The sequence below is a fragment of the Haemaphysalis longicornis genome, unplaced genomic scaffold (genome assembly GCF_048455015.1).
Source record: "Haemaphysalis longicornis isolate Haplotype H1 unplaced genomic scaffold, Haemaphysalis longicornis Haplotype H1 scaffold_1, whole genome shotgun sequence".
Classification (NCBI taxonomy): Eukaryota; Metazoa; Arthropoda; class Arachnida; order Ixodida; family Ixodidae; genus Haemaphysalis; species Haemaphysalis longicornis.
In genome coordinates, this window is record NW_027526203.1 from 261,588,507 (window position 1) to 261,614,539 (window position 26,033).

Here is a 26,033-nt window from a genome sequence, read left to right on the forward strand (position 1 = left end):
TACCCACAAGAAGCATCTAACTGCGGCATTAACAGTGACTAACTGCGTACTCATTTATTCTGATTGGAAAAGAAACTCCCAGAAATATCAAAAATACCAGGTGACAGCGCTTCCGCGCGCATTGTAAGGCAGCGTCCCAAATAAGCTGATTGAAAGCAACTGCTTCGCCTGTCACGCGCCCGAAGAGACAGCGCATCACCTTTATAAGGGCATGCATGGAAGATTCGCGGGGCGCGTGTGGCGGATAAGGCACAAACTCGGTCGCGATTTCTTCTTTATTTTCTTTATTTCATTATGGCTAACTCAGAGGCAGACTGTTCGAGGGCGGGAGAGCCATATCGTGGTATTTTTCAGATTTCGCGGCGTTTCTTTACCAGTAGGAATAAATGAGCACGCAATTAGTTCATAGCTGAAAATACCGCACTTAGATGTGCAAAGTACTGTCCTAATCATTAAAGTGCCTCATTGGCACTTTAATGATAAGGACAGTAGTTGCCCAGTTAGATAATTAATTACAGTTAATTCTCAATTACGAAAAAATTACTCACCGATACTCCACTGTACTGGAAACATTACGCACTAGGTTTTCTTCGAGTAACGCCATTGCACTTGTTTTAAAATCTCGGTGCATGATAGTTGGAACGCCCTGTGTGTGTGAGTGTATATATATATATATATATATATATATATATATATATATATATATATATATATATATATATATATATATATATATATATACATACATACAAAGATGCAGTCCTTACTGCCAGTGCTATTCGGCTACTTGAAGGTGCTTTATAGCGCCGAATGAGGTGATTGTCAAATAAAGAAATCAAAGTCGAGAAAAAATCCGCCGTGATCGGAAGCGGGAATCGAACCCACGACCTCCGCATAACGCGTGCGGTGCGCTAGCAACTGCCCTATATCGGCGGCGGATTTCCTCTCGCGTTCAGCGGGGCTTATAATATTTAAGGAGGATCAGAGACCGGTGTGTGTGCGTGCGTGCGTGCGTGCGTGCGTGCGTGTGTGTGTGTGTGTGCGTGTGCGTGTGCGTGTGTGTGTGTGTGTGTGTGTGTGTGTGTGCGTGTGTGTGTGTGTGTGTGTGTGTGTGTGTGTGTGTGTGTGTGTGTGTGTGTGTGTGTGTGTGTGTGTGTGTGTGTGTGTGTGTGTGTTTTCGCGTGTTACGTGTGCTATAATAATCACCTGCTATCATATCACGAGCTCTCGTAGCAAGTTCATCAGCAGAACAGGAGTTAGTCAACCTTGATTTTTACCGCCATTTTACTTCAATAAACTTACCTCACCAGCCTAGAATACGAGTTTTGTTGTTACAAGTGTAATCCCAAACCTTATTTCCCCTTCGAATGACCAGGACCGTCCACCGTCCACTCAACCACGAACGCAAACGCCTCAGTTCGGCTGCTGAAATTGGGGCCCCCCCTCGGCGTTCCCGTTGGCACCATGATTGAGCGATATGAACAGAAAGTGGAAAAGAAGTGGACTGGGGACATTTTGAACTCATCTCGGAGTTCACCAGCATACAACCCGGTCCGGGGAAAGGGGAAAAGGTGGAATGAAGAGTCGGCCATTCCCAATTAGTTCGCCGGCCCCTTGTTCCGAACTTCCAACCCTTCCCCACATGCGAAGCCGCGTGTAAGATGGTCGCGCCGGTGGCACGACGCAGCGTCGAGGTGGCCTCCGCGCGAGCGGAACGCACGTTGGGGCAGCTGGCGCTGGCGACCACGTGGCTCGTGAAAAGCGGGACCACCGCGACGAATCTCGGGCGCGTGATGCGGCACGCCGGCAAAGCAGGCGCCAGGGGCTGCAAAAAGTGCACCGAGACTAAGCGGAAGACAAAGGAAAACCCCACTGCGTGAAAGATAACACCTCGAGCCGACCAGGACGTTGTTGGGAAGGGGAAAGGAGCAGCCGACGCCAGCGCAGTCTCCGCGGATCCTGCCTGGCGGAGTCAACGCACCTCGCGGCGCTTCTTTCTTCGCTCGCCGGATTTGCAGAAAGTGCTTTTCTCGACGCCGCGGCTCAGCGGGGTAACGAGACGACCCGAAAGCTCGAAATAAAACGCTCACTCGCGCTATTTTCTTTCGGGCACCGCGAAAGGATGCGACAACACACGGCGGACAACGAGAGTCGCGAGTTGATCTCGAGCCGTCTTTCCTCGTGCGTACACTTTCGCCGCTTCCCCCTTTGTTTTCAGTTTCTAAAGCCGCCATTCCAGCCCGGACTGGGCGGGCGCGCGACGGGGCTACAGTGCATGAATCGGAGTGCCCCATCGTACTCTACTGACCCTTCTCCGTCCATTACACAATGAAATGTTGCCCCCTATTGTTCGTACACCGTGTAGCCGCTTAGTCGCTGCCTCCACTCTCAAAAAAGCTCACATGGGTGCGGTGTGCATTCTTGTCTGAAATCGAAGCATCAGAGGCTACGTTGGATGTACGACAGCTTCGAGCATCAAGTTTTGCTGCGACGTCTGTCACTGGTATGTTAAAGGGGAACATTTTCTCAGCGTGCGCTCGTCGTCTGGTGTCCGTCGACAGTATGACGGCGTATGTGCGGCGCAGCACAGATCTGAAACACAAAATGCTTTCGCCAGTAGGGAAGTTCTGGGCATTCGAATTCAGGCGCCTCTGCCTAATGAGGCGGAAAGCATACATACCCATGTGGCCACCAGACTTCGCTGACAAGTAATAACTGTGGATTTTTCATTCCCGTTTTATAGCCTGTTTTATGACCCAGGAGGCAAAAAAGAAAAAAAAAGCCGATCACGTACACATGCCACGTGATCCATATCCGCACGGGGGTTGAGTAAAAATGGAAAGGTACAGGTGAAACAGAAAGTAAACGGAGCACGGTTGGAGATTTTGAAAGGATTTCTCCGTCATGTGCTTAGCCCGAAACATCGAAATGACTTTTCAAGACAGTCATTGTAAAATAAAATTCCACCGCAGATACTCCATTCATGCTGGCAGCCGCATAAAATATAAATTATTCTAATTTCACGAAGCCGTGCTCCGTTTACTTTTTGTTGCACCTGTAGATCTGGAGGGTCATTGCCCCAGACCAATATTCACATATTCACACGTCGCCTACGCCCACGTTCGGGATTTGTTTTTTTTTTTTTTTAAGCGACAACTTTTGAACGTATCGTATTAAATATTGTTCTTCGAGAACCAGCACTATCGCGCTGCCGTACGTCATTAGCTGTTGCTGCTGGTTCGATCACACTGGGGTGACCGTCCGTGAAGTATTTTTTTTTATCCGCTGTTCAGCTTTTGTCTTGGGATCACTACTTTGTTTATTTTGTACAATGCTTTCGTCCAGAACTGTGCTACATACGCTGTTCAGAACGAGTATAAAAATCAGTTGCCAGTCTGCAAAGAACTTTTCATCGTCTCTAGCATCCCGCAATTCTGCAACAGCCACGAACGACATGTTTACTTCTACTTTTGCCCGCATCTTCTATATCGCGTTTTCATTGCCTGCTTTATACTAACACTTGCGGTAGATTGGGATTTTGCACGCCGAAGCTGCATCATAGCTGCGGTGGTAGGAGTGGGGGTTTATGGCATGCTCGGAAATCAGTAATCATTTGCGACGACCCTGCTAAGAAAGGAGGCTGAAATGAACTTGTCGGGATATTACTGATCACTGCGTTGTGTAGGCAAAGTCAAGAATCGTTAATTTCCCTTTGCCTAAGTGTAGAGGTCTACAGTGCATTTCAAAACTAGGCGCACCTTGCAGCCACTTGAAATACTACCTGGAAAATTCAAATGGGGTTTATCTTTCATTTTGATGGTATTCTTAGTTTTTGCCGCGAACTGGTTCAATGGATCTCTTCGACATTTCGTTTTTCTTTCGGGGCAGTCTACGCACTACGTGTGTACGTGCATGCCAGTCGCGACCTAACTTACGACACAATGCGAGCGTGCAATGTTCCCGCTGACGTCCCCGAATCATTCGAGTAGGACTGTGAAAGCTAAGCGCCGCATTCGAATTACCTGTTCGCGTCAAGAGTGCGCGTAAATTCGTAAAAGAAGTCTCGTGATGCATTGCACGCTGCAAAATTTAATTTGATAAGGTCATTAGACAATATTAGATTATTAATTTCGTTAAAACTATCTTCTATCATTTCGTTTCGGACACTATCTGTATCTAGATGCCCTTCGGCTTGTTTTTGACAAATACGCAAGACGGAAGGCAAAACTACCAGCGCAACGCCACCCGTTGCCACAGGAGTGCCAGCAGCCCGTCAAGCAAACATTTCCGCCATGTCTGTCTCGTCCACAGTTCATCACACCGATGATACTGGGAATGGGGTAAAAACACGCACACGCGCAAAATTATTGCCACATATTGCCATTTATTGTTATTGCCCCTTACAGCGAGGCTGCAGTCTATGACTAGGATCGAACAGATTATAGCCGGCCACACAGCGATGTAGACAAGAATCGCACACGAGCGAAGCGTCACCTTGCGGTGCGCACTCAATTTTCTCGGGATCGTAAAACTGTTCGCAATACCTTCAGCATGCGGGGAAAATATTGTAGAAAAAGAAAGGTCCTAGGGCCTTCATATTTTGGTATGACAGCTTAGTAGCGTGGTTCTCAACCATATATGAGCCGGGGACCCCTTTCAGACACGGAAAAGTTTCGGGGAGCCCAGAATCAACAATGTCGGTCCGTGCCTTAATGCCGAACAATGCGCAATTGCAGCTGAGGTCGCTCACATACTTGTTCAATGCCTGCCTTTTGTTTCACTTTTATGTTGATGCGTGTCATATCGTCAAACAATTACCCCTTGCAGCTAAAAGTCACCCTTGGGTGTCTGGCTTTTCTGCATAGCTGGCTTGGCTCGTTGTTCCTGCCAAAAAGACAGCGATAAAACATGCGCTACGCGGAGAAATTACACGTAGAAATCATGCAGCGAAGCCCTCTTTTAGGTGCGGAGTACCTCAGGACCTCACAATGTCCGTCCGCGTCCGTTCGCATAGCATTCACAATCGCAAAAAATCGCACAGGCACCGGCAGGATTCGAGCCAGTGTCTGGTAGACCAGACAGAGTTAGTGGCAGTCGTCTTACCCATTGGGCTACGACCGTGAGTTAGCACCCCAGAGTCAAGCGGCTTACTGCGTCGCCTGTAACGGGTGGACCTTAGGACCTCCCAATGTCCGTCCGCGTCCATCCGTGCGCACACCACCATCAAGCGAAAATCAAGCGAGATTCGATTTGAGCCGTGAGTTGCAGTTTCATTTAGGGAATAATGAAGGTGCAACTCACGGCTAAAATCGAATGACGGTCGGGGCGCAAATCGGATGTCATTTCGAGTCCTCGTACTCCGCCCCCTCGCCACCATCCACGGAGTGGACATGCTGCCATTTTTTGCCTTACCAGCAAGGTTTGGCAAAAAGGACAAAAGAGGCGGGAAGGGGGGAGTTTCGGGGAAGGCAATGCGTATCCCAGAAATGCCCTCGCGGGCCCCCATTTGAGAAACACTGGCTTAGTATATTGCCCCTAAAAAGAATCTCTTCCCAGCAGTGCACTCGTGTTTAGAGGTGAAGCCTGCTTTCAGGATATCGGAGTGCGCTTGATTTTTGTAAGCTGGCTTGTCCATATCCTGTGTTGCACAGAGAGGCACGACAACCGCGGCGGGACTATGTCTGCAGAAAACGGCTCTACCAGCTTGTGTTATCGAAACTATCCCAAAACAAATTACCTCACAATGAGCCGCTAAGACGACTCTACCATTACGCTGAGTTTCATTTACTTGTCGTGATTAGATAGTTCACAGTGAAGTTGTAAACATTACAGAATCACGAATATTACAAAGGCACTGCGTTTTTGTTTTTTTTTGCGTTTCAGCGCATTGAACAGGCGCCTTGCTTTCGTCAAAAGTCTGGCCTAGGGGTCAGCCTGAATAAGACCGTGCAGGCTCATGTGTGCGCTGTACTGGTTTGTGACGTTGTGCATGTGTGGGTGAGTGAGCGCTCTCTCACTCTCTCTCTCTCTCTCTCTCTCTCTCTCTCTCTCTCTCTCTCTGCCTTTATGAGTGCTTACTTTTCTTGCATTTAATACCACCGCTTCTTTATTAGTCATAGCAAGTCATGCGGCTAGCAAGAATCTCCTTTTTAGAGTTCCGTAACTGCTTATATGCCTCGGTGTATTTTAATCGTACACCACTTGAAATATTCGCATTTATTTTTTCTAATAGGAAACGATAATTTTTTCAGTTTATGTAAATTAGTTCATTTTTAAGATATCATTAGACACAAATAAGCGATATTGTCGCTGATATCGCTTTGGAGAGTACCTGCTCAGCCTGCTTACAGCTGAGTTTCGCAACGACTACTTGCCAATATGCGTTCCCTTTAGTGATTTTTCTTTCGCCGGATACGCTAGAAACCGTTTGCCTAACCTAAATACTCGGAAGTCACTATCCCACGACTTATTCCCCTTGAAACTTCACTGGGTATACGCCGAAATGGGGTAGAAGGAAGAATTGTAATATTGATGGTAAGCAGGCACCAATGGCATTTCAAATACCTAAAATAGCAAATAGCCAGCCCTACGGTAGGATTTTTAACAGCGGATAAATAAAAAAATCAGCGCAATATTAGCGCGTTCCCATTGCAGCAGTCGCATCACCAAGGAAGCTGTCCCGCCACCTTTGACAACCTATTTGATCTTTCTTGACATTTTCGGGGAACCCGCTGCGAACTATAGTTTCAAGCCCTCGGCTCGCTGGCACACCGTTTAAAAGCAAGGCTGTTAATTGAGTACCCTACGGCGCAGGCAGGGAAGGAGGCTGGCACGCTTAAAAGCAGGCACGGCGTTAAACAGGATTCGCTCGTGACAACAATAACCCCAGGTGTTTACGGGTGCCAGCGTGAAAAGGTAATCAGAATGCGGGATGCGTTCGCAACACTGCGTGGTTTGTTTGCTTTCGTTTCACTTCGGTTCGGCTCTTTTTGTCGAGCGCACCTTGCGGTGTGATCGGCACACCGCCGATGCCCGTGTTAGGTACCCAGACGCAGCGTTCAGCAGCCGCCCTGTGCAGAACGTCTCACGGGCATGCAAGCGTCCCGTGTCCACGAAAGCTTCCATGCGGCCACCCCTGTTTTCCTTATGATCCAAAGACAATCGCATGCACATCTCACGTTCCCTTGGCTGTTGCTGCTTCTTCTAATTTAGACTGTGGCCATTCGATACCGTAACTGGACAGTGCCGGCGCTTGGCGGCGGCGTTCTTTCCAGACAGCATGCCTTTCACAAAGGACTGCAGACGCCGCCGTCTAGACTACTTGGCGCCGACACCGCCCTACCAACAATAGCCACAAAGCGCAGCGGCAGTACCCGCGCTGCGAATTTGATACACGCGCAGCGAGCGTGTATCGTGTTCGAACTTCGCCGCCCCTGGAACGGAACTGCGAAAGCAGGCACCGCGTTCTTGATCCTCGTGTGGCACCGTCTCATGGAGCAACGGCTCAGCGACAACGCATAGAAACAGGGCGCTAATATTCCAAACGCCTTTATGGTGCGGTAGGACCCCGTTGAGGACAGATTTATTGCATGAAAAGTCCGCAGGCTTTCACATCTGTCCTAAAGTGGACTGCGGTTAGCACGTGATGCAAGCAACGTTCCTTCTTCGCTGCCGCCGACGCATGCCGATCGCTAGGAACACCCGCGTATTCATTTACCGATGTCCGTCCCTGGGCCTCGATTGACAGGCTTTACACATACGCGACGCGAATCTTTAAAGTGGTCGCGTAAGCGCTCCCGTGTAACCAAGGCTGACCCAGCCTACAGCTCCATTTTTTTTTTTCAGGCCGAAATGTTGGAGCTATAGAATTGCAAACACGTACGCGGCTCAAAGAAATCGGCCTCGCTTTGTACTAAAGCGAAAAACGCAAGCTGAGGATGGTCACTTGTGCACTCCGACCCCGATAGAGTATGCGAGCCTTTGCGCCCTACATTCTTAGTAATGTCACCAGCCCCGAGGTGGGACGCTGCGGGGGAAAGAGGGAGGGGGGGGGGGGGGCAGACATATACCTGCGCAAACTCGGCATTGCACGTGCGCACACGCACTCGCGCCAGCGTCCACACATTTCGCAGCACGCACACCATCGCGTCGCGGCAAAACAATCGGGGTCGCGGGGCTCAAATATTTGGCCACAGAGCGCACTCCGGGAAATCGCCACGGAGAAAAAAAATGACACCAACTTACGCACGGCTACAGCATGCAGAACCGCATGGTCCATACGCCTCCCCAGTCGGCACTCCAACCAGCGCGGTACCTAGTTGTATGCCGAGTGCAAATGGGCTCTCAAGTTGTACGTGCCCCTGACGAAAGCCCGCTAGCTCTGCTCAAGGTCTCGGGGGCAACCTTCGTCAAACGACGCTTGCTGTCCATTTCTTCCCCATACGTGTTGTAATTAGATGCGGAGCATTTCTGCTTGAATCACCCTTGCTTTTGTATAGGCAGATGTGACACGAAACCTCAAGCGATCACTTCTTGAACAAGGCAGCGTTCCGTTTTGAGCAACAACACTCCGAAAGAGACACTTCCCCGACCAGTGTGTTTCACCTGGCACTGATTTATGCTATCTCTCTCTCTATATATATATATATAACACACACACATACAGACCAAAAGTTTCGCGTTTAGGTCTCTCAAGAAAGACTATCGTTTTTAAAAATTATGAGACACTCTGAGCTGGGCCACGTAATATAACGTCCATGATTCCCAAGAAATCCTATAACCTTAAAAAACACTCAAAAGAAACCAACAAGCAGCTCCCACCACTATCTCGTATAAGCACAGGGATTGCGATAGTGTATACCTACACGAGCAAAGAACGCTGATAAGCGCTGTGTTACGAATCTACCGCTTTGCCTAGTTCCAGTAGCTTTCTTTTTTTAAAGGCGATAGTTTTTCTTGAGCTACCTGAAAGAGAAAAGCGGATGGGAGAAATGCGGGAGGAGACGCGTGCTGGAGGGGGAGTAGGGAAGAGGACAGGAAGTGTGTAGGGAAGAATATGGAAGGATGGACGAATTGATTCGGGTGTAGTAAAGGCAGGAGCAGGAGGGGAGAGGGGCAGAGGGGATGTGAATGGGAGGAGGAAGAGGAGACGTGAACAGCGTGAGGGGTAGGGGGTGGAGAGGGGAGGAGGCGCGAAGTGGCAGGGTAGCCGAAATACTATCCCCGTTCGATTTCACTCGAACCCGCATCTCCCCCAGTGAGAGTCGAGGCAGTATACGCCCTCGCGACAGCCCCAGCAGTGGTATCGTTTACTGCACATGATTTACCCTTTACTTTCAAACGTGTACACTCCACCGCATTTCCCACGTGCATGGCCCAGCAGGATTCATTACTTCCCAGTTCTTCACCCTGTGATCTGCGCTCTTGGCTCTAATGCACGCTTCAGACCGATGCTGCGAACATGAATGACGAGCATCACAGCCCGCCCACGCCACTCCAGCTGCCCCACAGCCTCCGGAGTCACACACCCCTTCCTTTTCAACGCGGGAACAGCGAACACATGCCGCTGGGCGCACAGCGTGTTTGCCTTCGGTGAACATTTCCTTTTGCGTGATGCTCAGCTGTTCTGATTCCCGTGTGTGCTAACTCCGCGGTGAATAAAGTCCGTCATTGTTTTGACGCAACAGCTGCGTCTAGCCGTCCCTATCGCACTGGGAACGATTCTCGCGAGAAGCGCGTTGGGGCGTGGGAGCAAATGGGGACGTGTAGAACTACTACATGTGCTCCAGGCTGGGGCTCGCATGTTGAACGCCGAACCTACTGGTTGTTACGGCTGGCCATTGAAGTTGAAAGAGAAATACTTAAACACAGGATCATTGTGCTGGAAAGCTGCGGTTGTTTAACGTAAGCAAAAACGTCGTTAGGTTGGCGGCTGTACGCTGAGCCTCATTCCTCTACCTCAAAATGCGGTGAATGGTCTACCCATTGCCACGGCACGACAAGGAATTCAAACATGGCAGCCGGAGTGTGCAGATCTGAACCGATAAGACAGTCTCGTGACGATGAACCGTTCGACGCTCAAGCCGCGGAGCTCTTGTCACCTTTGTGCGACAGGTTCAGGCCACTTTTTAATGGGGCGGTTGCAGTGGATGAGGGTGCTTACGGTACGCCGTGGGTGTGGTCACCTTGTAAGTGGACTGCTATAGCGGCATTGACATCGAGAGTATGACAGTTTGATGTAGCCGTAAAGTTATCGGCACTATTTCAAAAAATTTCGCGAAGGCTCATTTTCAGTACAACCAAGACCATTTTGTATTGGCCCCGTGGTTGGGCATAAACTCCAAGTTCTGGAAATAGCCTGGAAATTCCAAGATGAAGAATAATTTTTAACCTTCCCTATAACATGGCCTGTATTGTTCGTGAGCCAGCCTGTATGGTTAAAATAACAACTGCGCTCAATTCTTTCTAATATGTGTCATTTAGTTGAAATATTATGAATCATATCATGTAATGAACAGGCAGTTGTAAAATGTCTCTTACCCATACGCTAATTTACCCTTACCCATACGCTAATTTTCATATTACCATCGAGTCAGGAAGCACGAGTTGCTCTCTTTTTCGTTACAGGTTCCTCTATACATATACTCCCACTAATATATTGCTCCATTTGCTGCCTCTCGAATGAATGAATGAATCAATGAATCAAATGAGACGTGGCCACTTGCTTTGTATCGAGTGAATTACCCGATCGACCGGCTCACAATACATTGAGATAAATTGGAAACAAGTAACTGCCGTATGACTTGAAGAAAAACAGCTTACAGTATACGCTTGTTGCAGTAAATTATTGCTACTTCGTTTAAAAGAGGGGCGCATTTAGTCAGTGCTTCTGGTGAGCAATTTAATTGTATCTTACATAACATTTGTCCACTGGGCCGAAAGTGCGACCCCATATATAGCTACCGTTTGCTACAGCCAATATCTGACCACCAACCATGAATGCTGCATTTTCCCCCCTCATCTGACACCGGGTGCCTAAACTGCTGTTTAAGTAGAAACCGCAGCCTTGAGGGGCTGTGGGACTTGCACATTTAACTCTACGCCTTTTCACAATCGTTCTCGGTTGAAGCCGAGCAGTAATAAGCGCAGGCTGGGCGTCGGAAATAATAAAGAAAAAAATTATCCCCAGCACCATTCTCAGCCTCCACCTCCGCACGGATGATATCTTGTCAATTTTATGTTTTCTTGTTACTTATATGTACGCAATTCTCAAAGGAATGCATCTCGCAATTCAAGCGCTTTTTAAGCCTCGCTCAAACCCTTCTCCGAGCATGCGCAACGCCTACGAAGAGAAACCAGTGGAATGGCTGGTCTCTCAACAGGGCGTCTTACCTAAACGTGACGACAATTTCGTGACCGCCGCCGTCACGAGTGCGCGCGAGTCACGACAGGTAGGGGCACGCTAGTACGACGCCGAACGAAACACCGACGGTATGAATTCTTGCCAACACGAACTGGCTCATTTTCGCCGCTGTCTCTCTATGCGGAAGGAAAAAAGCTGGCCACGACCTTGTGAACTGCGAGGAAACACGGTCGCCAAGTGCATGACGGCTCCCACAAAGGTTGTCTCGCAAGCGCTTCGCGAACGCGTCCCGCATCGTCAGTGTTCGAACGAGCCCTTAAATCGAAGCAATACTCCGCCCTTCCAGCTGGCCGTCGGCGGCACGCTGCGGACAGCCGGTCATATATTAGGAGGCCGCAGTTGATTAAAAAGCTACACGCACATTCCCAGTGACAGCGCAAACGTCGTAGCTCAACCGCAGTTGGTTAAACGCATTCACAGACATGCCAAGCGAGTCTGAAAGACTCGTAACGCGCGCCTCAGTAACGCCCGGCGAGTAAATGCGAGAGAACACACGGCCGTTCTGTAGACAGAGGCGAGAACCTGGCCGCGCGCGAGGGCGGACCGCGGATCCGGGGCTCGTTTAGCGGCGCGCTATTCGTCGCGGCCGTCCAGACAGAGACGGCGGCCGAAAGAGCGCCTGATTTATCGCAGGACCCCCCTCCGGGACACATGTTTCGAGCGCGCCTTCCTCCTCGGGAGCCCGGGCACGTTCCTCGTTGGAGTTGGCATACGCGGCAGGAAATCGCGCGTCACGCCGGACGAGCCCGAAGAAAGAAGTAATCAGGACTGGACGGCCGATATTAATGGGCCGTGCAAGGAAAGGCGATTTCGGCCGCGCGCCACTGACGCCGCGCGGTCGTTCCGAGCTGCGCTGCTCGCGCAATGAATGGGACCCGTTTGAAAGGGCACGGCTAACAGGACTCGGATGTCTGGTGTCGACGACACGAGCCATGCGCGCGTACGAGGGCTCGCGGTCGCCGTGCGCAGCGTGGCGGCCGAAACGTTCGCGACCAGGCAAGGCAGGAAAGAAGCGTGGCCAGTCATGTGAGGCGGTTGCATATTTTCGCCGTAAAGGAGCCCTTCAACGAGCACAACATTGACACTGATCGGTCGCGGCAGGTGCAGTTTAAGCTGCGTATACGGCGTCAAATGAAACGCGAACGCGAACCAGAACGTGCAAAATTGAATAATACTGTTCTTAGAGTACATATAATGGCACGCTCTTGGTATATTTGGAAATCTACATTTCCCAACTTTGTTTTTGTAACTAAGCCACGCTTCATTTTGGCTTGCATTGAAAGAAATCGCGCTGTTTGTGTGTCCAGGCTCGTATTTTCGTGTTCGCGTTTCATTTGACGCCGATAGTACATAACGTGACATTCTGTGCCGAGATTGCGCTGCTGAGCGCCGTCAATGGAACGCTCGAATAAAACGACAGTCTATGTCCACCTCCAAAGTTTGCCAGTGGAGTTACCTTAGAAATGCAGGGCGCCAAACATAGTATCCCCCGCCGGGCATTGGCAAATCGCGCCAATTTTTTATTGCCTATAACACCTTTTTTTTTTTCTTTTTTCAGTATACGGTCCACAGCTCCTGCAAGCACCAGAGAGGCAACTACCGTGAAATGTCAAAACGCGTCGTCACACTGGGCCTCTTCGATTTACAGTCTCGGACTCACCGCGGACTCCCCTAGAAGCAGTCCAACATTCGATTTTCCCGTGTATCCCTATGGCTTCGGGGAATCCTCGGACTACCCGCGGACTATCCGCGGTGAGTCCGAGAGTGTAAATCGAAGAGCCCCACTGACGCCTCCCGCCGCTTGTCGCACTCTCTATTACGAGCGCAGCTGCGCGTATAGACAATCGTGCTTCTTCACTTATCAGGCGCACAGTTCTCGCGCATTAAAGAACACCTTCGTGCTGCTGATCGTCTTCGCAGTGACCAGCGTGCCAGTGAACGCGGCTGTGTATCCACTGCGTTCACTCAGCCGGCAGACTCGACGCAAAGCAGAAGTCTCTTGGCGTGTCAATGCCGAAGCGTATTAAAGGGGGTCTGCAACACTTCCCATAAACTCTTTCACTCTTTCCTTCGCGTATGAAAGCGTTGTCGAAGCTGTAGTTAACCGCACGGTGCGCGGCAATGCGTGATTTGTTCGTCGCAGCAGAACTATCCGCCTTATGTTTCTGCTTTGCTTTGTTGCTTTTTGCTAAAGTGGCTATCGAATGCGTTTAATGCTGCAACAGAAGGGAAGCGGCCGATAGCCGATACATTGCTGTAATGACGTATTGGAGCTTTCAAAGAACGCCAAGACCCCGAAAAGAGAGAAAAATCTTTTGAGCAGGTTTCGAAGTTATCTGATGGGCATAGCAGTAATTTTTGGCTGGAGTACTTTTTGACCCCCTATTTTAGGTGCTGCAAGTGCTTGTTGACTACGTTCTGGGAGTATTTAAAATTTAGAAAAAAGGTGAAAAAAGTGTCGCTGCTCCCTTTAATTGCCAACGGCCGCACCATTGGTTTTACTTTCTGCTTCAGTTGGTAGGTTGCACCGAGTGCCCCATGCTTGCTTGCTTGCTTGCTTGCTTGCTTGCTTGCTTGCTTGCTTTATTTATTTATTTATTTATTTATTTATTTATTTATTTATTTATTTATTTATTTATTTATTTATTTATTTATTTATTTATTTATTTATTTATTTATTTATTTATTTATTTATTTATTTATTTATTTATTTATTTATTTATTTATTTATTTATTTATTTATTTATTTATTTATTTATTTATTTATTTATTTATTTATTTATTTATTTATTTATTTATTTATTTATTTATGCACTTGTTTACCCAAGCTCCGAGCAGAAGTGGCACTAATACAGCATCGAGACGTATACATAATAATACAGTATGAGTGAAACGGAAATAAAAAAAAACTGATAGACAAAGAATCGCAGGGTAATATTTACAAAGTAATCCCCTCGCTGCAAGAAGATCTATTTCCTGAAGGTAATTCGCGGGCGCGTTGATCCATTTTGCGATCTTTCATGCGGTGAAACAAAAATGACACAACAAATGGAGCAAAATACACAAGTTAAAGATAGACTATCAGAGCATATGCGCTGGTCAATACCACAGACGAATTTAATAGCTGAGTTCGGCTAAAACACTCACGTAAGAGGCTAAACACATTGAATCTGCGCTTAGACTAGGCGTAGGCAGGCCTTCGTTCAGTGTTAGCAACCACTTTCCGCAAAAACTTCTGCAGCTTTCTAAACAAAACCCTGCTATAGTTCTTACACCACTCATAAAGGTCCATACACACTACGCCGAATTAACGGAACAAGAAGTGAAAAATGCACGCGAACTTTGCTTAAAATAGGTCAGCGACTTCCTTGATTTGTTCTCACATAATAAACAGGTATAAATAATCTGTTTTATTAAGCAAATAAATTCTGCTTTATTGTGTTTTCTGCGTTTTATTATGAGGCGCTTTAATATCTGGACACACTGGGCTGCATGGCACTTTTGTTTTGCAATTTTTTAAACCTGCTTCTTCCTTCGTATGTTTTGTCCTCTTAGAAGATCGAGGACTTTCACAAAGTAACAAACACGAAATTACAACAAAGTAAGCACAGACCATCGGTTGACGCTCATGACTTGTCCACACCATGTCTGACGTCATGTTGTTTATAAAATATTTTCAATCCTTTTTCTCTGATTTCATCACCATGCATCTGTGTTGCGCGCAAACTGTGTCGAGTGGTATATCGCATTCATGTCGTATGTGTAAACGCACCCGTGTAGCGCATTTGGCGAAGCCACACGGGAAGAGTTCGCGTCTCCTACACAGAGACAGACGCCAGGACAAAATCGGAGTGACCTTCATCCTCCCCCTAGTTTTTTATCAATAAATCAATCAATAAATCAATCAGTCAATGTATCAATCAATCAAATTCGACATCACGCTCAAGCGTACACTATTAAAAAGCTAGGAGCCTTTTGAAGACTTTAACGGCATGCTTCGAGAACCAGGACCCTCAAAATATTGCTTCACAATTGGCAGGCGTGCACCTCCTTGCATGGCGTCAAGTATCGATGGCCAGATCGGTCCCCTTTGCGCCAACGAGGCACTGTGCATAAATTATGTTGAGAGCGGAGCTGCTGTTGCTGGCCGGATTGTGTGCGGCGTCATCAAAAATCCCCAGGTCATAGTTACTCCCGCCGTGTACTGCGCACGTGAGCACGCGCTTTACGAAGAGCGCACGGCGTCGTCCAGGCTTGCGCGTGGCGCTCAAAAAAATACGCCCGCCTCTCAAAGGGGGAGCACAAGACAGCTCGCGCTACAGACGCCCAGTTCGCGAAGCCGGCTGCCGCCGGTTCTAGGCGTGCTGACGCGTTCCACTCTGGGAGAAGGGGGAAACCCTGCGGACAAAACGATCCGGGCCCGCCAGTCATGCGTGAGGAAGACGACGATACAGATGGATATGATTATGATTACTACTACCACAGTGAAAAGCGACGACGGAACATGTAAATAAACAATTTCAAACCTATAAATGCACTGCGTGGTGGTGTGTCCTTCAGTGCTTACATAGAAAAAAATCCTCCAGCTTCGCTTTGGTTAAAGTCTTGCGCGACTTAGTGCAAGCTTCACCATATTTTAGATGCGACTGCAACCCGCCGCGGTGGCTCAGTGGCTAAGGCGTTGCGCTGCTGAGCACGAGGTCGCGGGTTCGTTTCCCAGCCGCGGCGGCCGCTTTTCTGATGGAGGCGAAAAGCAAAAACGCCCGTGTGTACGAGATTTCGGCGCACGTTAAAGATCCCCAGGTGGTCAAAATTAATCCGGAGCCCTCCACTACGGCGCGCCTCATCGCCTGCGTTGCGTCGGCGCGTTAAACCCTACAATCAGATTAGATGCGACTGCATCTCATTCACTCGCCTTGTCCCTCCATACGGCGTTGTTGTTGTCCGTCCACACTCCCCCATTCTCCTCGCCGCGCGAGCTGCGCTCTCCGCCGCTCACCCCCTCTCCTCTCCGATAGCGAACACTCTCTCGCGAGGGGCATTGGATTGGATTCGAATGGATTGGCTTGGCTTGGATTAAAGTGGATTGTGTTGCGTCATAGCCGCGCCACGTTGCGTCATAGCCGCGGCAGGGGGTTCACGGCACGTTTCACGTGATGGGAGAATCAACCTAACTGAAACAACAACGGAACCCCCTAGGCGTCGCATCTACACAGGGGTTCCCGCGAGGGGAGGTGGGAGAAATTTTTTATGTTGCAAGGTATACGCAGCAACCGCACGTGGCTTCGATGTGAGATATTACGGCGACGATGGGTCATTTTTCAATTTTACTCATGAAAAACAAATTGTGGAACGACCTGATGTAGATTCATTCTGGGTATGCAAGCAATCCTCTTTGGCGTCATTAATGGGATTCAAATGTATCCTGCCTGCTCCCTTCGACGTGTGTGCGCCAGATTCACCCCACTAGCCCTGCTTACAAAGTGTGGTTTAATACACTTCTGTGTTCATGTATTACTCTGTCGGTATGTAACACTATGCCAGGCTTCATGGTACACGCAGACTTCAGAGCGCAGATTTCTTGTGGTTGACCCATCTATGTTGTGCTTGTGCATGTTCTTGCGCACTAAAAATGAACAAAACAACCAAAAGGAGGAGGAATAAACTTCTGAATCGGCAGGTCATCTATAGTGCACCCATGGCTTTAAGGAGTGTTTAAAAGGTTTAAGTTTGAATTGATTCCTTGCTTCTATTTTATTGTTTCGTGTTATTGACTTCACTTTTTTCTTTTCCTCTTTCATGTTCTCCCTGTCCTTTTTTTTTCGAGGGACACACCAGTTATAAAAACAGGGATCGCAATTCCGCTCATCAAGAGAGAGCAACGGCGTGCACTGGTTTTAACTTGCCTGAAGAAGAGCTTATTGGGTGGGAGCATTCGTGCAAGTGCGTGTGTGTGCGTCTGTGTGGGCGTGTGTAAATGCTGTTGGAGAACTTCATGTTAACCCGCCGCGGTGGCTCAGTGGCTAAGGTGTTGTGCTGCTGAGCACGAGGTCGCGGGTTCGATTCCCGGCCGCGGCGGCTGCTTTACTGATGGACGAAATTTCGGCGCCCGCAAAAGATCCCCAGGTGGCCAAAATTGATCCGGAGCCCTCCACTACGGCGCGCCTCATCGCCTGCGTTGCGTCGGCGCGTTAAACCCTACAATCAATCAAGAACTTCATTTTAGCGCTGAAAACTGCCTTCTTCACCATACCCTTCCTCATAAAGTTGGCTTCACCTCGTTATGAAGTTGCTTGCAGTGAAACATCTTTTACGGTGAGTCTCCGGATCGGACGCTGTGATGCTTATGCGCCCCTCTCATATGCAAACGTCGCTGTAAAACAGCTGCACGCACTCATGCCAATTAACAGCATCAGGCTACCCACATATACGACGCGTCCCTTCTTCATTAAAACGTTAGTTTTTTTTGTTTTTACCCCAATCCACGGACGAGCAGGTATTTGTCCGTGGATTGGGGTATCTGTCAACAGACAGGGTGTCTGTTAACGGTTTTGACAGGCAGCTAACGAGATGGGGAAAAGTTGCTGCGCCCGACGGCCCCTTTGTGAAGAGCAGACCCACTGCGAGGCACGGCGGCGACTCGCTTCTTTTCTATTCTCGCAGAGAGAGCGGCACAAATTGTGGAGGGAACCGGAATAATTGCAGCATCGTCGAAGCTGCCAGGGAGGCGTTGTCCAGGCCGCAGTGGCAGCAGCGTCGTCCGCTGCCTGCCTGCATGTCCGACGGAAACGCCTCCGTCGTGGCCGGGGAGAGGCCGAGCGAAGTAATGAAAGCGCCCTTCCGAAGGGCCGGGAAAAGAGACGGGCCGGCAGATTGCTCCTGTTTTAAATGACCAGTCTGTCGGAAGGAGCCCAAACAGCGCCGACCGCCTCCCGCAAGGCTGGCGCAACGCCCAGCGGAAAAAAAAAAGAAAAAGAGAAAAACGAAACAACAACAACAACAAAAAAAAAAAACAGTCGCGCTCATTCGGTCGAGTCAAAGCGCAGCGGCTCTGCGGGGTCAATGACTACGCTTTCAGCTGGAGACCACCGCTCGCGCAATGCTGCTTTGCAGCGCGGTGAACAACAACAACAACAACAACAAAACAGCGCTGACGCTTGCGAGGCTCAAAGTTCACGGTGAAAATAAGCTAAAAGGGTTTGCGCCTAAACAACGAAATATTTGATCTGTCGCATGCGTCATGGAGCCCGTCGATGCTTCGAAACTGCAGTAGTGACTTGCTCCTGCGTGGATAATATTGCTGGACACTTCCGCTTGCAGGCTAAGTTGTCACATTTTTTGCTCCTCTCCTTTCCGCGCTATCTAGATTTTTTTAGCAGTGACGTATTACACACCTTTAACATTCACATCCCCGCTACGTGGTCAGTACCCGCCGCGGTGGCTCAGTGGCTAAGGTTTTGTGCTGCTGAGCACGAGGTCGCGGGTTCGATTCCCGGCCGCGGCGGTGGCTTTACTGATGGACGAAATTTCGGCGCCCGTAAAAGATCCCCAGGTGGCCAAAATTGATCCGGAGCCCTCCACTACGGCGCGCCTCATCGCCTGCGTTGCGTCGGCGCGTTAAGCCCTACAATCACCTACGTGGTAGGTGTTTTTGCCTACATGTGCACTGGCTCACACCAGTTAGCAAGATAATTTTAGAACCACCATTCGTGCCTAAAAAAAAAAAAAAATAGACGCCTTTCTAAAGTCTCGCAGCTTTTATAATTGCTTCAGCCGCCCGGAAGTTTCACCGTAATAAAGGTAACATGCTCACTGCGCAAGCAACGGAACTAAGTGAGGCAACTTTCCACCAAAACGTGCAGTACTGCAGATTACAAAAGTTCGAGAGCGTAAATATTCTTATAAAAATTAATGAAAACGCGCAAGCGTGTTTCTTTTTTCTTTTTGCTAGGTTCGTAGACGCGTCTTCGGCCGACGTGTCGACGCTAAGCTCGACATCTGACTAACTAGGCTGCAGCAGAATCACTGTCCAGGATGCTGCGGCTCTGCCGCCACAGAAGCTGAAGGCCCGACGCGGCTGTGGGAGAGAGCACGCGCTCGTTGTAGATGCTGTTGTGTTTTATTTCTGATGCACGCGCTATGGAACACGACGCAGCCAATGGGAGTTCCGGGCACGGATTTTGCGGACGCCAACTGTGTCCGAGCTTTCGCCAGCCCAGCCAAGAAACGCTTTCGCGCTAAAGGTGCGTGCTTCGAGCCATTACGGCGCCGAAATCGCGTGCCGAACGCGAAGATTCGACTCCTTATTTTTAGTCCGCTGTATGGTGGGCGGGATTTCTTTCGACACGACTGCTTTCGAGGGCACGCGACGTTCGTGTGGAAAAGACCGCCCAAGAGCGGCCTGTCATTCCGTAGTATGTGTAAACGATTTCGCTCTGCTGTCAAGGGTAGCTTCCAAGTGGGCGCCGTCGCAGAAGTCAGACAATTCTGAAGTCTGCGAAACTACAAAGACAGGAAGATCTGCTCGAGGCTTTCGAGCGGTTACACCTGCGGCATATTTACGCGATGCACTCAGTAAAACTGGAAGGCTTTGTGGCGCAGCACGAATTGCGTGGCAGGCGAACCTGTTTTAGCCGTTCCAGCGTCGTACTCAATAAACTTGCAATTTCGATAGTGCTACCATTCAGCTATCCTCCACCCTGTTTCCCCATATATTTGTTTATGATGGGAGGTTTTCTTTTTTGTTCGTAATTGGGGTGTGGTTCTGCAAGGTTAGAACGCTTAAACGGCTCTTCACGAGGGGTGTACCTTCTGACACACACGCAAAAAAAAAAAAAAAAAAATCGTCACCGCAACGCCCATCCCGCAGCCGTTATGGCGACGGTCACACGCCATAACGATCCTGCGTAATTAGGGTCAACGTGTTGTCAATTTCGTGTGTACGCTCCCCGCAACTCCGCTCAGCCCCAAGGGGCACCGCTGGTCTCAGTTTTGCAAGCACAGAGAAGCTTCGTTAAAGTGAGCGCTCGTAATTACGAAATGTTAAGTAGGCCGATGGCAGTTGCACGATTCCCAACTAGGGTGCGCACGTTCCCACCCCACGCTTATTAAGGAGTGTTTTCGTCTCTCTGTACGCGGGTATGGAAGTTACGTCATCTCAGGTGGGACTCGGCTGGTTTCAGTAGTGATCATCTATGCTAAATTGTAACGCCACGCAATTATCCCAATCATTTTTAATCAGGAGCAGAAATTTTCATCTAAGGATGCGATTGCCCTATGGTGAAAACGTCGTTTTTTATTTTTGCGCGCGCGATGTTTTGCGTACAGCGGGATTTGACATTTAACTTTGTTCAGAAAAGCATTGCGCACGCAGGTGAACTATTTCTATTATTCGCCGAAAGTAGCCACCAAGAGAGATCGGTTCCCTTAGCTGCCAGTTAAAACGGTCTTCAAAACTGGGGTTGTTTCCGCGGAATGAGCAGCTTATACATCCGTTCGTACATACTGTCGTGCCACATGCAGTGCGGAACCGCGGAGCTGCCACCACGGATTTTGTGCTAAGTAGGAGTAGATGTAAGCTAAGTGCAACAAGCGGTAAGAAGCAAGGAAGGTAATGCCAAACATACCTAGGCTAGAGAAGCAGCGGAAAATACAGTTTCGGTCAAGGAAAAAAAGAAAAGCACTATTGCAACAATGTTATGGGACTTTAATTCGATATGCAGTGCATTTGCAGTGGTGGCAGTGCCAGGCTCCTCTTGGGAAGCGGAGTAGGGGAAGTTGCATAAATCGCTTGCCGGAGCTCCAGCTTATGCACGTTAGCCTGTTTGACGGGCCTTTTTTCTAGACACATAATGCACGTTGAAATTCTCGTTGATTCCAAAACGAAATTCTACGCAACTGCGGCGTCACGAGACTCCTTATGTCGAATCGTGAAAAAATAGTGGACGTGAGAGAAACTTGAGAGAGAAAAAGTTCAATAAGAGCTAAAGAGAGAATATACGTGGTTGGACTCTTCTGGCGCGTAAGGTTTCCTTGTGAAGAGTCACGAAAGCAAGCAAAACAAAACAAAAAAAAAACGAACAATAAGAACGGGAGGATGTCAACCGATGGTAACAAAGTGACAAATTCTAAACAACGATAGTTGTTCATGGGACAAATATGTGAATAGACGGTTTCGTTTGTTTAGCCGCAAACTATGCAAGGCATATCCTATTTCGCTGTGCGCGTACGCGCGACACACCAAACAGTTTTGTTTTTTGAAATGTCCGTCCTGCGAGCGCTTGCCGCGACGCAGAGAAAAGGGGCGGAGACGCAATGTTATGCGCAACTCCTCCACTGGCTGCTGCAGGGCCGTGCAGCGTGGCTGGGACGGTGCACGGCCCGCAGCATCCAGGAGATGCTTCGCGCGCGCGCGCCATTCGAACGAGGCTGCGGCGTACGACATACCGAGGAAGCGGTCGACGTGCCGTCGACGAGAACGTCGTCGGCGAAGGCGACCCTCTTGGGTGGCTGACGCCTCGGCAGCGAACGGCGGCCTTTATCCGAGCCAGCGGCCTTCAGCATTCCTTCGGCTGGAACACCGCAACGCACATCACACAGAACGGTGCTCCGACAGGGACGACCACCTGGAGGCACGAGACGCCCCCGGCGGGAGTCTCGGCACCCACTCCTGTCGACACCGGGGCCTCGCCGGTGCTCTCTGCACGCGAACTCCACTTGCCCACACCGTCTTTGCTCAGTAGGCGCGCACTATCTGTCACTCGGGCTGCTGATATTGTCTAGTTTGTCACGGACGCCACACGCACGTAGCCGCCTCTGTTGCGCACGTGTGAGTGCGCGCGCTCCGAAGAGGCACTCGCTCACGCAACCGCGCGCCCCGTCGCCCAGGGAGCGGAGAAACAACACCAAGGACACGTTCTCGTTCCGCAGCCACACAAGCTCCCACGACGGCGGAAAAGGGGCCGGGAAGAAGACACAGCGACACACACGGAATGCCGCTTGCAGGCTTCCTCGAGTGCCGAGGAGGCGGCGACGACGGCACGCACACGCCGAGTCGACGACACCGCGCGTGGACGGCCCAGAGGTAGGTGAGCGCGGCAGCTGCTACGGCGACCGCTGACGACTGACGAACTGGCTGCTCACCGCGACTGGCCGCGACGGCGGCGGCCCGCGGCGGGAACGAGGAAGCCCGAGGGGGAAGCCATCAAAAGCCGCCGACGGGAAAGAGGCGCAAGGGGGAGGAGAGAAACTTTCGCTTCGGGGCCAGCGTTGATCGGCGAGGCCACAGCTGGGCCGCGCGCACGTGCGTCCGCCCTCGGCGCAGAAACTGCACAGAAACCCAGCTCGGGACGTCCCGGTAACTAGGGGCCCGGATGAGCACAGCGGCCCGAAACCGACACTCGCCGAGGGGCGGTTTCCGGTGCTCCGCTCATTAGCCAAATGAAGCAACGGCAGATGCGTGTATCCAGAGCGGGGCGGCTCTGGATACACGCATCTCCTATCTCTCCTCGTCCTCCTCAAGATGGGGACTTGTCTTTTCACAAATATCAAATTCCCCGCTGATCGGTTTCGCGTCCAGTTCCCTGAACACATGCACGCGCGGGGCGTGAACAGTGATAAAGTAACCGGTGCCTGAAACGGAAAAGCCCTCCACGCATACGTGTGACCGAATCTTTTATTTCAGGAAAGCCAGGAAGCATAAAATTATCGCCAAAGTTATCACCGTGTTCTGCCACGGAGTTCCGACATGGTGCTGCACTCACTCACTCACTCACTCACTCACTCACTCACTCACTCACTCACTCACTCACTCACTCACTCACTCACTCACTCACTCACTCACTCACTCACGCACGCACGCACGCACGCACGCACGCACGCACACACACACACACACACACACACACACACACACACACACACACACACACACACACACACACACAGGTGTGCGTGTGTGTGCGTGTGCGAGTGTTAAGGCAACATTCCAAGAATACTTCCGTTGAAGGAAAGAAAATTTGGCAAATTGGAATGCCCTCATGACCGCAGGGCAAAGCATACAGGCACCCCGGCACACCGGCGCCGACACAAACGACACATCGCTTGCGTCATTTCGTCTGTTTCTGTGTTGGTGGATTCAGCGGTGTAGCAGTGCGACTTATTGTATTGCTGACAGATAGTACTGCTGGGTTGTTGACCAGCAATACTATATGCGTATTTATGCATTAGCCAGGAGTCTGCGTGAATTCCTCGATATGTGTAGAAATATATATATATTTTTTTTTTTCACGGATGGAGGCAATGCCAGAGCTTGTATGGAGAGCACCATTAATTGAAGGCGCAGTCTTTACCTTCGGAATAACGTTGGATATGAGGTTGTAATACGCAGTCCACATTTTCAACTCAGTTGTTCAGTGATTCATCACAAATATCAAGATCACTTCGTCGATCTTCACTTATCCCGACGCTGTAAATGGACGAGTAGGCCCGCCTATTTTGGCGTTCTTGGTTCCTCTAGTTCATGAAATTGCCCGTAGAAGTGAGCTAACTCGAATAATAAACCTGCTGCATACCGCAATAAAGTACAGGTACTGGTAAACCGAAAGTGCAGGTAATGATTATTTGCTGAGCTTTTCTACGTAACCAGTCGTTTCTGACCGCGAAGCTTGGGGGCACGACGAGCGGACCGGGCCGAAGTGCGAGAAAAAAAGCATTCAAATGGACAATAAAACGGAAAAAACAACTTGACGTGCATTAGCAGATCAAAATGCGGTGTTTATAAAGAAATTTACCATTCCTTACTAAACAAAGTTCCGAGAAGTGCGAGAGCTAAAAGTGAGTCCAAAACCTTCGCTGAAAATGCGTCCTGTCAATCGTCAAACCTTCAAAGACTCAAATCGCAAACGAAGAAAGAACCAGTGCTACGATTTTTCGTGCCCTAAGTAAACGCCATCTACGAACAGTCTAAATGCATACCGATACGTGGTTTATGAGATACAGCAGCGACTGTACTTATTCTTCATGACCAGTGCGTGTATTGTCTTATCAAAGGCTCTGATAAGATCTCTCTGGACGCACGCGTCGTGTGTGCAGAGATCATATGAGAGCTTCTCGGTGGACCAACCGGTCTTTGGGTCCCACTAAGAAAGCTTTCGGTTTAAAACGATCCTCGCGTTAGCAGTAGTTGTTTTTTAACGCAGGGAACGCCAGAAGCGTGACAACGGGTATTGCCACCCCGTACATTTTCCCGCACTAGGATTTGCTCCGTCCCAAATCGTGACTTGTGGAACGGAATGCTAGTATAAGCCCCCCCCCCCCCCCCCCCCCCACACACACACCCCATCTCCAAATAAAACAGCGAATGGAGGCGCATAAACAGTATAAATAGGGGGGGGGGGGAAGGGGGGAGGTGCTTATGCTGGTCGCATGTCTTTAACTCGGCACAAACGTCAGCTTTTAAACGCCATTGCTGGTAAGCTTTAAGTTTACATTTCAGTCGCATTATTTCAAGCCCGGCGGCCGTTAGCGTTACTGATCGGCATGTTGGGGAATCGCGCGACATGCTGATTATACGGTTCATCTCCTCCACAATGACCTCGATTCACCAATTTATGTAGCCACGAACAAAATTTCGGGGAATGACCATGTCGAGCAGACGATTTGGCTCAAGAGTTCGATCTGCACTGTGCCATCGCACATTGCAAGCTTGCATTGCGCAGTGCCACAGCACAGTAACATTTCTAAGCCAACTTGTATGCACTTTGCTGTCATTAGACGAATTTTATTTATTGGTGGCATGAATTGGTCACTCGAGTGCAGTGTGGTAAGGCTGTATCACGGAATAGCTTTGGAGTGCATGCAAGCAGCGTTAACGTCTATTTGAGCTTGCGGAAGGGTCCGCACATTTTGCTACGTGTTGTTCGAGCGCCTGGGAGAAAGGGAATGAACAAGAGAGATTTCGGCTCTGATTTAGGCTTTGATTTGATTTCGCATTTCGCGCGGGCTCCGAAAATCTTTCCGCGGGCCCTGTCCGCGGGGCCGGACACAGGTGTCGGAGGAGTGCACGCGTAATTTCTGAGCACCCACTGGGAATATTAACTTGCGACCGAAAAGAAGGTTTTAGCATAGTTTTACAGCGAAACTGTTAGTGCTTTGATCGGTTTCCACGTGCCGTGTCCGTCAGCAACATTGCGTAGACCGATTTTTTTTTTTTTTGTCTTCAGAGCTAGCGTTTTGTGTTGCCCTCTTGAAGGGCTCATGGAGGGACGTTTTGGCCTGCGTTTTTTCCGTCCAGCCCCTAGCATCTCGAAGGGCTTCCGTAGCGACGTTGTAACGGGTGTCTTTCCCGTCCAAGTACGCACACAACACCGGTAGCCCCTTTATGCATGCAAGGGTGTGGGAGAGGTGGGGAGAGGGGGGGGGGGGAGGGGCAGTGCACGCGCAGCCAGGCTGCACGCGCTGACCAATGACATGCCCGTGTGCTGGCGGGTGATTTCAACGTCTCAGGGCCCGATGCGACCATTACGTGGCCGCTGACGTTGGGTAGCGTGAAACTTGAAGGTTTTTCCAAACTTATCATCGTTTTTGTGAATACAATTCCCTGTAGGGCCGG

At 49.7% G+C, this 26,033-nt stretch overlaps 1 protein-coding gene across 1 annotated transcript in view; it reads right to left on the bottom strand.

Moving 5' to 3' along the window:
• The window catches only part of Jvl (javelin-like), a 256,088-nt gene extending 233,555 nt beyond the window's left edge, over positions 1-22,533 (bottom strand). Inside the window, exon 1 of the mRNA XM_077676539.1 lies at positions 21,869-22,533. Coding sequence (XP_077532665.1) covers positions 21,869-21,985 — 117 coding nt within the window. The 5' untranslated portion in view covers positions 21,986-22,533. The remainder of the gene's footprint in view (positions 1-21,868) is intronic.
• Positions 22,534-26,033: the final 3,500 nt, after the last annotated feature.